Source organism: Canis lupus, chromosome 6, assembly GCF_003254725.2.
Source record: "Canis lupus dingo isolate Sandy chromosome 6, ASM325472v2, whole genome shotgun sequence".
Classification (NCBI taxonomy): domain Eukaryota; kingdom Metazoa; phylum Chordata; class Mammalia; order Carnivora; family Canidae; genus Canis; species Canis lupus.
Window position 1 is genome coordinate 28,854,543 of NC_064248.1, and position 17,116 is coordinate 28,871,658.

At 38.7% G+C, this 17,116-nt stretch overlaps 1 protein-coding gene across 16 annotated transcripts in view; it reads right to left on the reverse strand.

Annotated features, from left to right (window-relative positions):
- Positions 1–17,116, reverse strand: part of MRTFB (myocardin related transcription factor B) — a 210,701-nt gene that overhangs the window by 67,204 nt on the left and 126,381 nt on the right. For all 16 annotated transcript variants that reach the window (XM_025416466.3, XM_025416458.2, XM_035718209.2 and 13 more), the window contains 2 exons: positions 3,001–3,066; positions 656–711 (listed from right to left, as the gene is read on the reverse strand). In XM_025416466.3, the coding sequence (XP_025272251.1) occupies positions 656–711; positions 3,001–3,066 (122 nt within the window). The remainder of the gene's footprint in view (positions 1–655; positions 712–3,000; positions 3,067–17,116) is intronic.

The following is a 17,116-nucleotide window of genomic DNA, read 5'->3' on the forward strand; positions in this document are numbered from 1 at the left end:
CTTTCAGATGGTTTTAGATTGTATAAGATTCTAAGAGATCATTATTGCATTCTGGGAAAATCCCTATGGAATTTTTGGAACATTCTTATTTTCACATTGTATGACAGAAGTTTTCCCTAAAGCAAAAAGAATGAATGTGCATAATGGTCCTTTTAAAGAAAAAGAATAAACACAAAACCAATATGCAAATAGGAATGGAGACCTCTCAAATAAAACAGAGCTGAACCTAGCAACATTCTTGGTCAAATGTACAGCTACCACAGATTCAGTAAAGAAATGAACTAAAGATGTGGTAGTCAGGACATCACTGGGCTGTTGGTCTGGGGGAGGGGGTGGTTACAAATGGCAGACTACTCCGTTATTATTCTAAAAACTGTTGGTATGTTCCAAAAGCAACAAGGCGAAGTATGATTTGTCCTTTATGTACAAAACTAGTTACAAGTTTTAAAAGAACAAAAGTTGAACATCATGCATTTTCTAAAAACTTCAAGATAAAACTACCCTAGAATGTATTACTCTACATGTCATGTGTCATGAAAATATACTGCATTTTCTTTATTGACAATATTTAGGAGTAAGACTGCTACTTGCCCACAGGTACTTTAAAATAAAAAAGAAGCAGAGGAGTAGAACATTTGAAACTGAAATTTCTTACTCTGGCTCGTTCCAAGCTTTTTATCTGCTCATGGAATGCAGCTGGGCTCTTCAAAGCTGTGAGAAGAACAGGAATCATTTTGGGAGTACAGATAGAGGCGTTAATATTTCAGTCAAACGTTAGGGTACATTATGTTGATGTTCCTTCTTAATCTTAAGAGTTTGCATCTACAGTTCCATTTATTACTAGTTCTCTTAGGAGATCTACGAAATTTGAAACCTTAAGATGTTTTAGAATTAAAATTACATATTCACAGATAAAACAAGTGAACATTTAAAATAGAGTTGTATACATGACAATGCAAATGTTAGGTCAGACAGTTGCAGCCAATACTTGGGCCAAGTTATCGTCACCAGGAGAACTGTTTGATGATTTCTTAACAGGCCTTTGCTCTTAGTGGCCCTACAAGATGCAGGTGGGGGTGGGGGTGGGGAAGACCAAATGTCCTGAGGACATTTAACCTAGGCGTGATGGAACCCTGAACATGAGGGCACTCTGTACTTCATGTCTAGCAGAGCTGAGTTACTGTTTACTGAGACCCCACAATGCACGTAGCCCTACATGCTGTGGTCAATCATAATTATATCACTGTTGATCATCACAACAACCTTGCAAGGCAGGTATTAGCCCCAGGGCAGATGAAAGACTCAAAGCAGTTAAATGAATTCTTGAAGGTCTATAGTTAGATTGTGGTCAAAGTAGAATTTAAATTTTTTTTTTTTTAAAGATTTTATTTATTTAGTCATGAGAAACAGAGAGGAGAGAGAGACAGAGACACAGGCAGAGGGAGAAGCAGGCTCCATGCAGGGAGCCCGACATGGGACTTGATCCCGGGTCTCCAGGATCACGCCCTGGGCTGAAGGCGGCGCTAAACCGCTGAGCCACCCGGGCTGCCCTTAAATATTTTTTTTTTAAAAGATTTTATTTATTTCAAAGTAGAATTTAAATCTAGAATTCTGAATTAGAAAGTTTAATGTTCTATTGTATCAAAATGCAACTCACTCTAAAGACAGAGTGATTCTTTAACATGTTAACTGTTACTTCTTTAAGTATTCTAGAATCTCAGAGTGAGGATAAGCAGTGTTCTGCTAAAACATCACTTACCACAGTATTTCTATCAATTATCTTTGCAAAATCTTTTGTGCATATGTGTACTATGGGCAGTCAGATAATGTGGATGGGATTTAGGTTATGCTTGCTTGGGCTGTCATCTCCAAAACTTGACCCATTGGCTCTTGGTAGAATTATTTTCAGCTCTGGTACTTGAAGCACTCCAAAGATTCCCAGAAGCCCAGCCCAAACAGGTTTGACCAGGGAACAGCTCTCAAAAGCAGAGTAGAGCTGGCTTAGCGGTGGTGTCCTTAATACCATAATTTGATACTATTTGATTGACTGGTTTCATTGTCAGTCAGGAATGTAGTGGTAGAGAAATCTGGCAGATCATCAAACCAGCTTTGAGTCTATCATAGTACTAGATTTAAAAATATCTACTGCAGAGAAAAATTGTTCTATAACCCCCCAAAAAGGTAATATCAATGATTCAGAAGACATTTTGTCATTTTCTTTAGTCTTTTAAAGCCATTTTAGGGAAATCAATGTTTAGATAAACATCTATATAAATAATCCTAACACCCAAACAACCAGTCTTTCCCTCTAAATATAAAATCACCTCCAAACTTAGTGAGTAAAAGGTAAGAAGACAATGGGCAAATATTCTAAAATTAATTAACTCTAAAAAATTAAGGAAGGAGGCCTCAAGATACTTGGAAATTATTTGTAGTTGGGCAAGAAAGAGTTTTTGATTATAAATAGAATGCTTATTAGTCCTATAACTAAAATGCACTTCATTATAGACCACACTATATTGTAACAAAGACAATTAATTTGAATTAAGTAAATTAAAGTAGAACAAGGCTTTGAATTAATTTTACTTTACTTTACATGTATTATTTACTTTACATTACATTAATTTTACTTTACGTTACTTTTGCCAGTCTAAGGAACACTGCACATATTATGTAGAGATGATTTCAGTTATATCAAAATTAAAACCAATGCTCATGCATAAAGGAAGACCTGATCTTAAACTAGTTTCACAGTTTTTTTTGTGTGTGTGTAATACAGAATTCAGGTCTATCTTTTAAGCTACATCTGGTTTTCAAATTGTATTTGAGATGATTCTCTTAGGATGGCAATGCTGATGTCTGATTCTCCTTAACAAGTCATTTGGTAATGGTTTATTGACTAAATGGACACAGCTCAGAGCAGAGTGTGATCCAGATTCTTGTCGGACATGTGCATTTTGTTCTATCACACTGGAGGGGACAGTGACACTTAAATCTTACGTGGCATGATGCCCTGGTCCACCAGTTGTTCTCTTGTCCTCCTCTGCTGCAGCCTCAGCTGGAGCACTGTGAAAAGGAAAGAATCACCATTGGAATTTATATGCAACTGTAGGATCCGACTTATCAAGTCCCAGAGGAGATACAAGCTAAGCTTTATTAAACCATCTTCTATTCTTATTGAGTAAGGATACTACCTGGCACCATTTAACTTATAGAAAGAAAGAAACTTATAGATAGAAAGAAAATCAGTTTGTAGTTTCTACCTGTTTGGTAAATTCTGAAGTTCTTTTAGCATATTTGTTTGTGTAGTTAATGATCTTAATTTGATAGATAAAGCTAAATATTTATTGTGTCAATACAATCACAAAGTACTCAGCAAATAAACTAAAATAGTTGGCTTACAAGTTAAGACTTGCTAATAAAAATATCTAATTGGTAGAAATAGAAATGTGAGATTCTTTGACGTTAATTAGTTTTTTTTAAATAAAGCAAGTTAATAACAAAAATTTATTTTAAGATTGACTTATTTGGAGAGACTTGCTTCATCTGGAACAAGTTTTAAATAGCTTTAATGAAGGCCAAATTTATAATAAAAATTAGACCTGTGAGATATTACTAATGACCCAAAGGAAAATTTCTAAATTAAGAGCTTAAAGTTTAATAACCTTTGCACAAACATAACACCATGTCTCATTCTGCGAATTCTCAAAAAACCAAAATCAATTGATATCATTTTAATGAAAAAAGAATAAATCAATCATTAGAACTTGTAGAGAATGAAGAATACATCAAAAAAATGTGAAAATCCACTTTGCCACATTTATTAAGAATAAATTTCCCCCCTAGATTTCTCAAGCAGCTTCCTTTTTTATCACCTATTTTTTTTTATCTGGGAAATGAGCCTATTTCACAAAAGAGGAATACATGAAGTAGCTTTGAAAAATATTTTCCTTGGTTTACCTTACATTTAAATTTCTATTTTGATTTTTATGGTTTCATCTGTAGATGAAAACCAAGGTTAGGCTCATTTAAGGGTTTGAGTAAAGGCCGCCAATATGCCTTAAAAAATTACTTTCATGTATTTCTTGAAGAAAGAGAGAATGTTCTAGCAAGGGGGTGATGGCTGGAACAAGAGGCTAGCTCAGACCAGTCTTGTTTTTTTTTTTTTTTTTTTTTTTCAGACCAGTCTTGTACCCAGGCTCAAAGGCAATGCACATGATGGCTTCTACTTACAATAAACCCCTAAGACCTAAAGATGCAGGGCCTACGATCCTTATATCCTTGCTTTTTGCTTTTTGACCTGACTGCAGAGCACAAGCCTAGATATACTTCCAAAATAGTCTAGACTGTAGAATGGCTTTTAAACATTTTCCTATTCATTGCTAGATATAAATGTCACCCTTTATTAAATACTGAAAAAAAAGTTGTTTTGCTTCTTTTGGTGGACATAGGATCACAGAGCATCACTGATATCCCCTTTAGAACTGAAGCAACTGACCTAAGATTCTATTACACAAAGCAAAAGAAAAATTTAGTGGGTCAAAAAATATATGCACATGTTTCTCACATTAAAATGGTTTGTGACGCTTTGAATCAATTATGCTCTAACAGGAAGATCTTTCCCCTGATAACTTACTTTATTGAGGATAGTATGTTCCCATCACAGTACTTTACTAGGAACAAAAATAACCAAGAGATGACCCATGAATATGATAGCAGCCAAATGCCTGCATACTCTAACATTCTTCCACAAATGCTAGAGCTAATGCTTGTCTAAATTTGAGATGGTCATATTCAAGAGGTATAATCCCAAGAAGAAGAATAGTGAGAGGAGAAAAGGGTCAGAACATTCTCCACTTCAAAGGCTGACCCTTCTGGATCACGGTGGTCCATGTCTGCTGATGCATCTCTAGCAGGAGTATCCTCAAAGAAAGGTGTCAAATAGAAAGGATAATGAAAACATCAACAGCTCCCTTCTTTGGTTTAAAACAAACAAACAAACAAAGCACCATACTTGTGAGACAAATGTATCAAACACAATACATATTTTTAGGGCGAATGGCATCTTGGAATGACGGATACATTTGCGACAACTTCATTTGCAAACTACCAGTGATGACAACAGCTTGTTAGCCTGGAAGCGTCTCCTGACTGTACCCTGGTCAGCTGCCCTCATGCACTGTGATAGTGGCTCTGTCAGCTACAAGATCTGGGACTAGAAATCACGTTCTCATGCTGACATGCAAAGGTATGTGCTCCCACAAGGGTACCACACAAAATGAACACATGTCACCAATTATTAAAATAAACGTTAAACACAAACCACTTGTGTTTTCCATCTGGTTTTCTGTGTGGAATACAACGTGACTTATGTCATACTGCTTGTAGGTAGGAGAATAATCTTCCCAATCACTCCTCTCCTCATTGCCTATAGAATTTTCTCAAGAAGCAGCATCATCACACTATGGTGTTACTCAAAGCAGGTGCAGCGGGCAGCTTGGTGCAGGCACACTGGTTGGCTAAGAGCCCACCTATGAGGGGTCTGTTAGAATTGCAAGGTGCAGGTATGGGGTGCATGGCCAAGAGCAGCAGGAGCAGCAGCTGTGAATGGAAGGTTTGTTTTGAAGCAAGGATATTAGCAAGACCATGAATGGCAGAGGAGGCAGAGGTGCAAGTAACTAGTCACGTGGTTAAGACTGATTGCCCAGCTGGATTTAGTTTTCCCCTTCTAGCTCCAAGTGGGCGGCACTAGACACATTATACTGAGTGTTGGGCACAATGCTCTATAGAGAGGCTCAGGTACACTGCCACTTTTGGTCAGCATCAAAACACAATTACTGTATTTCCCCATATTAAACATAACCAGTAACTCACAACTTGATGGAAGCTCTTCTGAGAAGAACCACCAGTTATAAAAAGTACAAATTGGTTACAGGCTCACAATTCTAGGAAATATCAAACTTCCTTTTAGTGCTTCTCACTCATCAAATCAGTGTACCAGTTAATGTACAGTAAGTGACAACCAACATCTGCACCTCGAAGGCAGCATATCCAGGCCAGGAAAGACACGGTCTGAAGGGTGCAGACGGCATAACTGTCCTGCGACACTGGCCAACTGGAGCTGGTGGAATGTGGCAGTGTGTAGCCAGGACAGTGAAGGGGGGCAGGGGACCCGATTCTGTTAATCATCAAAGAGTCGTCCGTGGTTGTGGGATCCAGAGGCTTTCTCGAGTTTCTCTGGGGCCTTTAGGAGTTGAGCATGGAGACCATCTTCCCCGCTGGCAGACTGCATGCTCCCGTCCCCATGGAGATGGGGAAGGCCCAGACCACTGACCACCACTGGGCTTGCTGTGTAGTTGTCATTCTCAAGACACCAGTTGGTCTCTGAAAAGCCTGACACATTCTGTCGGTGAGACTGCACTTCTATAGCCACCAACAGAAGACTAGACGCTGGTCCGGCAGTGCTTTCCTGTGCTGGCGGCAGGTGGTCGTATAGCAGATGCCTAAGAAGCCAGTGTCCCGGGCACTGGCCTTGTGTCTGGAAATTGAACCTGACAGCGTTCTCCCCGGTGCTGAGATGAGTTGATCAACTGAGCTATTGGGCTGACACCATGGCCTCCATCTTATTAGGGAATTGACTACAACTGAGAGTTCTCCGTGGTCATTTTGCAAATACTACATGAAAGATAAGAAAACATGTAAATCTAGAGAATTCCTAGGAGGAAGAAAATAGTTCAAATCAGCCAGTGAGTGGCTATATCCTTTAAGAAAACAAAGAATAGTAATGATAAGAGTGAAATAGAATTCATGTTACAACCACTCATATGTGAACATTTTTAAATGTCTTTGCCTTTGAAAAATGGAGAAACTAAAATAATCCAACACATGGTCATAGTAAGTCTGTAAGTCTAAAATCGTTGAGTTTAAACCCTTAATTCCCAGAAGGAAGAAGAAGGGGTACCTGTGTGGTCCATATAAGGATGACCATAAAGTAGTAGGACTAGTTGCTTTGTGTGCAAGCCAGCATCTTTTGAAATTACAGCAGATGTGTGAGGACATGGATACATACTACTTTATATCCATTTAATTTAGAGAAAAAAATTTAATTATTGAATTTCCAAGGTAGATGTGTTTTAATACTTTTTAAGGCTAACATTCATGGCTTCCTCTTACATTTCAGCAGAGAAAAAAATACACACAATTTTGAAAATCTTACTTCATGTTATTCTTTGGTACAACATATAAAAACAATATTGTGTCAACAAAAGTGTTTGCAACTTGCTCTTGATATAAGAAATGTAAAAATTGGATTTTTAACCACCATTCCAAAGAATGAAAGGTAGCTTATCTAATGTTAGGGATGAAATGTCCCTCTTATTCAGCATCACAAATCGTCTACACATTAAAGAGTATTTTTAGCTCCTTTACCCAACCTCTTAAATGGATTAAACTGCCTTTAGACAAAATTTCAGGATTAGTTTCCTATAGGAAAAAAAAAAACAACAAGCCCAACCTAAAATGCAATGTCTTTCATATAATACTTAAGATACCCCACTTCAAAATTTTCATTTGCTTTTTGAACCAAGGTGATATGTGTATTTTTTCTATACGTAGAATATTTGAAGTGTTTGTATAATAATTAAAGTGCTTTTTCACTCTAAAGTGCTAATTAAAGTGCTTTTTCACTCTAAAGGAAAAAAACCCACATTATGCAACATTTTAAAGCACGGTTTTGGTGCAAAAGGTTTGTGAGGGGATATCTGAGGACTGTATACTATAAAAACAAGGCAGAAATGACCTGTTCTGGGAAGCGGTGTGGCAGTCAGCCATGGTCTTGGAAATTCTTTATAAATAGCTAGTTTCAGTTACAGGGTATGAAGGAGGGTAGGTTACAAAGGGGAGGGGAGATGAGCAGCTGCCTGCAAGTTTGAGGACTCAATGTATATTATTTAATTGCAGGACATCACGCAGAATAAACTGTAGAATCATCAGGGATGAAAAACCCAAGACCCTGAGGAGTCAAGCGAAGGCCAGGTAAACCAGAGGCAAAAGCAAAGATGGAAAACCAAAGAATACTCTGGAACTGATTCTGTATCTACTCCGAAGGCACTAGTATGCAAAAAACAGGCCCTGGTTTCTGTTTTTAAATTTAATTTTTTCAAATAGATGTTTGAATAAAGAGAATAAAATGAAAGGACTTGGCAAAAATTAATTAAGTATTGTTTAGACTGCATTAAATTAGGTGCCTGAGCCTATAAAAAGAGACAATGTTATCATATTATCTTTTGAACAGATAGGGGAGTACTGCCCCCTACATAAAATCTTTGGACATTGAGGTCTGAGGGCCTCACTGAAGCTGGGTTGTAGTCGTTTATTAAAGCAGCAATTTAGCGGTAAAATGTATACCTGCATTTGCTTAATCAGGTAAGGTAAAAAATTTGAAGTCTTGGGCAGCCTGGGTGGCTCAGCGGTTTAGTGCCACCTTTGGCCCAGGGTGTGATCCTGAAGGCCCAGGATCAAGTCCCACGTTGGGCTCCCTGCATGGAGCCTGCTTCTCCCTCTGCCTGTGCCTCTGCCTCTCTCTCTCTGTGTCTCTCATGAATAAATAAAATCTTTAAAAAAAATTTGAAATCTTGAAAAAATTTATATTCAAAGAGCAAAAGACAGATGAATTCTTCCTTCTCCTTAAAGACAAATGTTTGAATAGGTGGTGGTCATCAATACTGTTATTATGACCACTATTACTTCAGATGCTTGGTAAAAGTAACCACTGTTTTTTTTTTTTTTTTAAATATAAAACTGCAAGAATGTTTTCACTTTATTATTATTTTTTAAAGCAGTTTTAGGCTTAGAGCAAAACTAAGACAGAAGTACAGATTTCCCACATATCCTCCAGCCCCCACAAATGCAGTCCTCCCCCATTATCAGGAGGATTAAAAAAAACTTAATTCAACAAAGATTCACATGCTTATAGCTCTTTGCTTGGATGGGTATTTTGTAGTCAGAAGGTAAGCAGCCACATCCTGAGGAGTTTCCTTCTGGGCCTGGGTCTCAGAAATACACCACTATACCACCAATACCTCTATTAAAAATTCAGGTTTTATGAGAATTTTTTCTATTTATTTGTTGAAATAAAAGAGACACGCACACATATAAAGAAGGTATTAAAAAGAAAAGTGAAAGTCCATTCCACTCCACACCTCTAGTCCTTCTCCACAAACGTAACCACTGTGAAGCTTCTATGGCCCCAGAGGGTGTTTTGTGAATATTCCAGCAATATTAAATATAAGATATGCAAAGGAGATACACGGGGTAGATCACACTATTCATGTAGTTTGCTGATTTGCTTTAAAAAAAAAAAAAAAAGAACAAACCCGTAATATCTAGCTCATTCTTATTGGTTGTATGAATGGCTGTATCCAACATATGGATATATCAATCATATACATATAAATTTCCAGATTTTTTTGCTATTATAAACAATTCTGCAATGATTACCCTCACTTTTTGGTATCCTTCCATGATGATGATGATTATATACATAAAATGTATGATAATGGAACATGCATTTAAAATTCTGATGGGGGCACTTTGCAATCCAAATGGTTTCGGCAATCTATATTCCCACTTATGAGTTAAGAGAGTACCATTCTGTTCATCCATTCCCCACAATGTACATCAACATGTTTTAAGGTAACTTTAAATTCAGAAACAAAGATCACTTGTGCTCACCCAAGACTAATGGCAAATATCATGCCAAAATAACAGTGAAATTTGTTATAAATAATAAGCAGTGAGGAACCAAAAAATATCAAAAGCATTAGTGAGGGTGATGGGGCAGGTTTTTGACTGAAACGTGGAGACATTTATAGTGGTTGTCAGAAGCCCTGCTTAAGCTTTCCCTTGCAAAGCTCCTATTTATTTATAAACTTGGTAGAATTTTTCTAATGTTCCTGGGTAGAAACTTTAAGCACAAGACATCTCATTTTTTTCCCCTTCAACACAGCTGAGAGATGTAACAGACAGATTTAAGATATATTTAGAATAAAATCAACAGTATATGGTAAGAGACTGGATGTTGTGTTTCAAGAAGAAAGAGACAAGAAAGATGATGCCTGGGTTTCTGGGCTTAAGCACCTGGTTAGACCATTTACTAAGACAAAGAGCACAATTGCTGTTCAGGAGCTTGGTCTTGGACATGTGTGAATTGGTAGCATCGATGTCAACTGGCTCTGTGTGTCCAGATTTCAGAAGGTAGGTCTTAGAAGGAGAGTGAAATTAGAAAGTTATCACTTATTGGCATTTGAAGCATGAGAGTTCAGCGAAGAGCCTGCAACTCAGCGCCTAGGAACGTTAACAATGAAAAGCCCACATATGGGTCAGCTAGGGGATGATGATCCAGCAAAGGAAGTCAGAGGAAGTGGTCTATGAAGGAAGAGGAGGCTGAAGAGTGTGTGTGAAAGTGTTTCTAGAAGGGGGTCATGACCAACTGCAGTTTTAGTGCACAAGAAGCTACTACTTGGAGTCATGGATGGAAGTCAGACTAGAGGGATGCTTGGGGGGCTCATTGGGTTAATTGTCTGCCTTCAGCTCAGGTCATGATCCCAGGGTCCTGGGATTGAGTCCTCTATTGGGCTTGCTGCTCAGCGAGAAGCCTGCTTCTCCTTCTCCCTCCGCAGCTCCCCCTGCTTGAGGTTACAGAGTAGAGAAGGGGCAAGGGTGTGAATGATGTTAACGGAAGCAATGTTTTCAAAATGTTGCCCTGAAGGGTAGGAGAGAAGGTGAGAGCTTGAGAGGTGTGGGACTTCAAGCTGGAGCATACAAAAGCAAGTTCATAACTGATGAAGAGCAAGAGACAGGAAGGAGGAGGAAGGGTAGGAGGGAGAATGATCATGAAGGACTCTGAATGAGAATGCACAGGAGAGGGACAGGCAGCAGGTCCCTGGAAGGAAAGAGGATTCAGAGCACACAAAGAGAGCTTTTGTGAAGAGATACTTCCTCTATCACAACAGGAGGGTAAAGACGAATGGGTAAAGCTAGATACCTAGATTTGGTCTGGGATGTCCAGGGATTTCCCAAAGACGGCTTTAATTTTTTCAAAGGAGGAAGAAGAAAGGCGACTTGCTGAACATGAGGGGAATGAAGGAAAAGTCAATTTGAGGCCAGCGAGGGAGGTTCGACATAATCACTGCAGACTGGGAAGAGCAATTTGGAAAGAGAAACAAAGTTATTTGTTACTGAAATGCTCCAATTAATAATGGCAACAGCTTGGGGGACAGAAGTCAGTCGGGAAACTGGCAAGTCACTCGTTGGCTCTGAACTTTATCCTTCTGATCAAAGACCACACGATACAAATTTAGAACAATTTGGCAGTTCTTCCTGAAGCTCATTATACAAAGTTTTAGTGAAGAAGAGGCATAGCCCAGCAATTCCACTTCTAGGTGAACTGAAAAGAATGGAAGACAGGGTCTCTCTCTCTTTCTCTTTCTTTCTCTCTCTCTCTCTCTCTCTCTCTCTCTCTCTCACACACACACACACACACACACACACATGCAGAGCAGCACTAATTCACAATCACCAGGAGGTGGGAACGGTCCCAATGTCCGCAAGAAATGAATGGTAAAAACTGTGGTCTGTCCATACAATGGAACGTTATTCAGCCATAAAAAAAGGAATGCAGCATGGACACCTGCTCCAACACGGATGAACCTGGAAAACATGATGCTCAGTGGAAGATGCCAGAGACAAAAGCCACACAGTAGATGGTTCCATGTATGTGAAATATCCAGAATCAGTAAATGCAGAGACTGAGTTCAGATCAGTGGCAAGCAGAACTGGGGATGGAGGTGGGGTACATGGGGGTAACTACTTAAATGGATACAGGATTTTCTTTGGAGTGATGAAAATATTTTGGAACTCTGAATTGTTCACTTTAAAATGGCTAATTTTGGGTTATATCAACTTTACCTCAATTTTAAAAAGAAGAAGAGACTAAGAAACTAGTAACTCAATAATCAAATTTTGCATTTCTCCCCCAGCCCTGGCTAGCCCTCCACCACCATAATTCCATGAATCACTAATGGTGACTTTGTCTTTCAGGAGTATGATGACTATAGTAACAGCTACATTTTATATTCCTTGTCACACTGAATCCTAGGTTTTGTTGGGATTGTTTTGGCCTGTATTTCCCCTTCTAGATGACACCCCCATATTCTAGCATCTTCTAAATGCTCATAATCTAGAATTTTTAATAAATATGTTTTACTTAATTTTGCGTGGTATACTTAGAGTATATAAGAGAGTTATATTTTCTGAGGAAGGAGAATATCATGTCAAAGAATAAGTCAACAGAAGAATATTCTATGGGTGAGTGCTTCTCATGGGCAGAACTAGGACTATTTCACTTTGTTGTAGGAATGTGAAGCCCAGGGTATTTTCGAATTAATGTCGGTGGTAGAACAGAAGACAAAATCTAATTATGTTGCTTTAAAGGGTATAAGAAGATTAATAAGGGAAGGTGAAGGGCAAAAGAGTAAAGAAAACCATGAAAAACTGGCAGATACTAATTTGTTTTTATCTCCACTTACTATTAATGTAAAATTCATGAAGCATTAAAGAAGAGAAAAAGCATGTAAGTACTCTCACACAAGATAAAGAAGAGCAACCAAAGATCACAGACCTTGGAGTGTAATTTGACAATTATAAAATAAGGTTCTTCTTTAAATGATTCTACAAAATAGATCACAGAAAAGCCCAAAATAAAATGGTGGTCTGTCCTGTAACAGCCATGCGGTCGGCCCTGACGAAGCAAGCTTCCATTACTGGCACTTCCTTTCTGGAACAAAAGCAGAGTTAGACAGTGTGCACATAAATCTACACCTCTGACATGATGAACAGCAAACAGCATTTCTGATTGGGAATTTTTATACTATTACTTTCCACTTAATTAAGGGAGACAAAATCAAGCTAACTAAAAAAACTACGTAAATTAGTGTTTGAAAAAGTTAGGCCTTAGGCTACACAGGAAATACTGCCTTTCTTTCCAGTGCCGGAGAGCCTACTGTATCCTTATGAAGTCTACTGGGTTGGGGGATGTGGGAAGAGGCAGGTGGTACAAACTTCAGAATTCTAAACTTGATGGGAAGGTCACAGTCTAAAATGTACCATTTACCCTCCATTAGGAATTAAAAGCAAAAATGAAGTAAAAATGAGAATGCTAACAGTCCAGGCTCACATACTATAGGTTTCCTGAATTAATCTGCAGTATGAGGTCAGGAAAACAATGTTTTCAATACTCAGCCTTGGAAATTTACAGGCACTTTGATAACTCCATGGTTGGCTGCTGCTTCTGTTACCATGGAAACAGACTGCTAAAAATGGGGCATGTTTCTTTAAACTGATCATACCTTCACACAAATTCCCTTCTCCTTTTTGTCAAAAGTTGGAATGAATTTAAAGTATGCTTCTCATGGTATGACAACGTGATGTCAAGCCAGGGGGCCCAGTACAAAATGGCAGGGATGACATCAGTCTGTGGCAGACGTACAGAAAGATATTTTACATATACGCATTTTAAAAATAGTGTTTGATTAAAAAGTGATGGAAATAAAGTACACAGTGAGGCATAAATGGAAGTATAACACAAACAACAGGCACTTCAAAAGCAAAATCTTCCACTTAACTGTTTTATCACCAGCAATGTAAAGAGGTTAAAACAATACTTGATTTCTTTCTTTGAGACAATTGATTTTTAATCTGTAGAAGCATGCTGGCTCCATAGCCAAACTTCTCTATTTCTTAATCTGTATGATTCCAAGAAAACATAATATTATTCTTATTGTGGGGGCAATCAGAAGTTCTATATTCCACCACCACCACCACATCAGCATTTCAGTGTGCAGCTCTAGGTAGAGGTGCTGGCAGGTAGGAGTTCTCTCTTAATTCCTCTAAGATGGGAAGATGTATGTGGCATAAAAGACTGAAAAGTCTTAATGTAAAGGCCTAAGGCAGGCTCTCTGAATAAAAGGATAATTGACAATGAAACAGAAAAACTGTGGAATATTATTTATCTCCAATTTTTCTCAGAATAGAAAGCACATGCTACTCTTTTGAGGTCACTTGATCCTGGCTCAATAGCTTGGTTTTTCTGCCACTGTGCAGATTCAGGAATGGGACTCCCATGCATTCACCTACCTAGTTACCTACATACACATATGTATGCATAGCTATCTGCCCACCAAAACAAGAGAACTGAGAAGTGGGCTGCCCCAGTATCATAGCGACTGTACATGATGGTGCAAATGAAGGGATGAGTTGTGGTCCTTCAAGCCAATGGAGTAGGGTGGATTGGGGAGGGACAGGCATTCTGGGAGAGACAGTGATAGAAGGAAACAGAAGAACATCCTATTTCTGGACACAGGGGCAGGGCCTCAGTCCATGGAGGGGTCTAAGTGGGTGGGGTGAGATTAGGAGGCAGCCCTGTGTCCACTTGAGACTGCATTTGAGGAAGGGGGCCTAGGCAAGGGTGGTGGTTGTGGTGAAACAGTGCTATGGGTGAGAGAAATATATTTGAGGTAGAACTGATGTATCTGTGACAGGACCTGGTGACAGGTTATGAGGAGGAGGTCAGGGACAGTGTCACTGATCAAATTCCCAGCATGAGCCAATAGGTGGACAGAAATTCCCTTAAATGTGACAGGAAACTAGAGGAGCATGTTTCATGGGAAGAAGAGGTCCAATGGAGTCGTCAGGGATGTTGGGGGCTGCACAGGTCTGGAGAGAGGGCTGGCCCGAACAGGTGTCTTCTTCCCTCGTGTGGACGAGAGCACACACACATGGGTTTCTTCTGTTCTCTCTTTTACGTGCGTGCACATTTTCACTCTATATTATCATTTAGTTTCTCACTTTTTAGGCTGCAAGCTCCTTGTATGCTGTCACGATGCTGAGTACAAACAAATTCTGCAAAATCAAATCATTTCTAACAAAAAGTTATATAACTTTACCTCAAAAACAGCATGCACCCATTGTTTTTTAAAAACACTGTCTGGGAAGAGGGATCTTTTACCTTTTCCTTCATACCAGCATGTTAGTTTAATTTATTATAAAGAGTATATTATACTCTTCAAATTTATTTTTTAAAAATGTTATTTTAGTGATACTGTAACGACACTTGCACTTTTGTAGAACACTGACAGAAAACAAAGAATTTCTAAGAGAAATCAAAATAGATGTTACAAAATTCATGTGCTTTACTCAGAGAAGGCTTTGTAGCATTCTTTATTTCAACGCTTATTTGTCTGTTTCTCAACCATGGCTCAATAAATGTATTTTAGTTGGGTCAACAATAGAATCAAGATCTATTACATTGTGTTACTTTGTTGCTTACCTTACAAATACGAATTAGAAGCAGCAAATCAGAAAAGGGAGAGTGGCTGATTTTGGCAAAAATCAAACCATAAAGAACAATGCTAATAATCTAGTAATGATCTAAAGATCATTCTGTGCACTGATAAATGATTTCACACACCCTGACACGGTGCTTTAAGGCACTAATGCATCACATGTGGGGTTATTAGTTTATAACTGAATTACAAATTATATCTGAAGGGAAGAGTTCAAATTATATTCTGTTTAAGAAGGCCGGGGGGGGGGTGTAATACTCTTTAAATACTTGTTGCATAATAATGTGTCTCTGAGATGCAGGACACTGGGGGTGAGGTACAAAAATAATCCAAACAAGGATTCTATCCCCCCCCCCGCCAAATCATCAGTCTATTAGCGAAGACAATAAAGATCTATGTATCACTACAGAAAAAGGTCAAATGCCACGAAGAAATGCAGATCAAGTTATAGGGAACATACAGGAGAGGGGAAATTATTTTTAGCTAATAGGATCAAGCGACTTTCTTTAGGAAATGGCATTGGGTTTGGGTTTTTGGCGACTTTGGACCTGCAAAGCTGGGATGAAAGGAAAGTGGTGGGCAGAGGCATGGAGGAAGAAAAGCAGAGCAACACTGTCGTTCACAGAACTTTCCACACTGATGGAAGCATTTTATAATCTGTACCGTTGCATACGCCAGGCACTAACCACGTGTGCCTAATGTGATGGAGGAGCTGAATTTTAAAAATTTTATTTATTTTAAATTTACATTTAAATAGCCATATGTGGCTAATGGACAGTGCAGGTTGAGTACATACGAGATAATTCTCAACATTTAATAAAGTCTGAGTGCGGGCAGCCCGGGGTGGCTCAGCGGTTTAGCGCCACCTTCAGCCCAGGGCGTGATCCTGGAGACCCAGGAGAGTCCCACGTTGGGCTCTCTGCATGGAGCCTGCTTCTCCCTCTGCCTGTGTCTCTGCCTCTCTCTCTCTCTCTCTCTCTCTCTCTCTCGGTCTCTCATGAATAAATAAATAAAATCTTAAAAAAAATTAAAAAGTCTGAGTGCTTTGGTAAAGATATTTATTTCATCTCTTTTCCCCAGGTTAGTTTGCTCAGAAGATTTCAGACAAATGTACACCTTTTCTTAAAAAGATCTACTACAGCCATGTCCCAGCACACCACAAACTTTCACCTACTTTTCACAAACTTTAATAATAACTGTTATTTATCCGCCAGGAACAGAAGTGGGAATGTGGCCCCACATGTCTGTAACTCTTCCCCCGCCACTCATGGGTTGAGCAACACAATGAGAAGCCCAGACTCCCCAAGCCACTTCTTAGAGGACAGGTGACTAGGGTAGCAGTCTGGACTGTGTGTTGAGCAAGAAATGTACTTTGGTTAAAACACTGAGTTTTGGGGTTGTTAGAGAAGTTAGTTTTAATCAAAGTAAAGTAATACATACCCCAGTTTTCTTTTCATCATTAGAGCATCCATTTTCCTCTTCAATTAGAACTAGCTGGTAGCATTGGTATTATGATTCATTATCTTAATAATGACTCAGATTAAACCACTTATCTAAATTAAATCACCTCAATTTATTTGATTTTCCCTCATAATTTGTAATTGTTAATTCTTCAGTTGTCAAGTTGGTGACTGTAATATCCATCTTTAGTTCTAGAACCAGAAATTAATTTTAGATTTCATCCATGTTGCACACAATTAGAAAATGTTCAAATG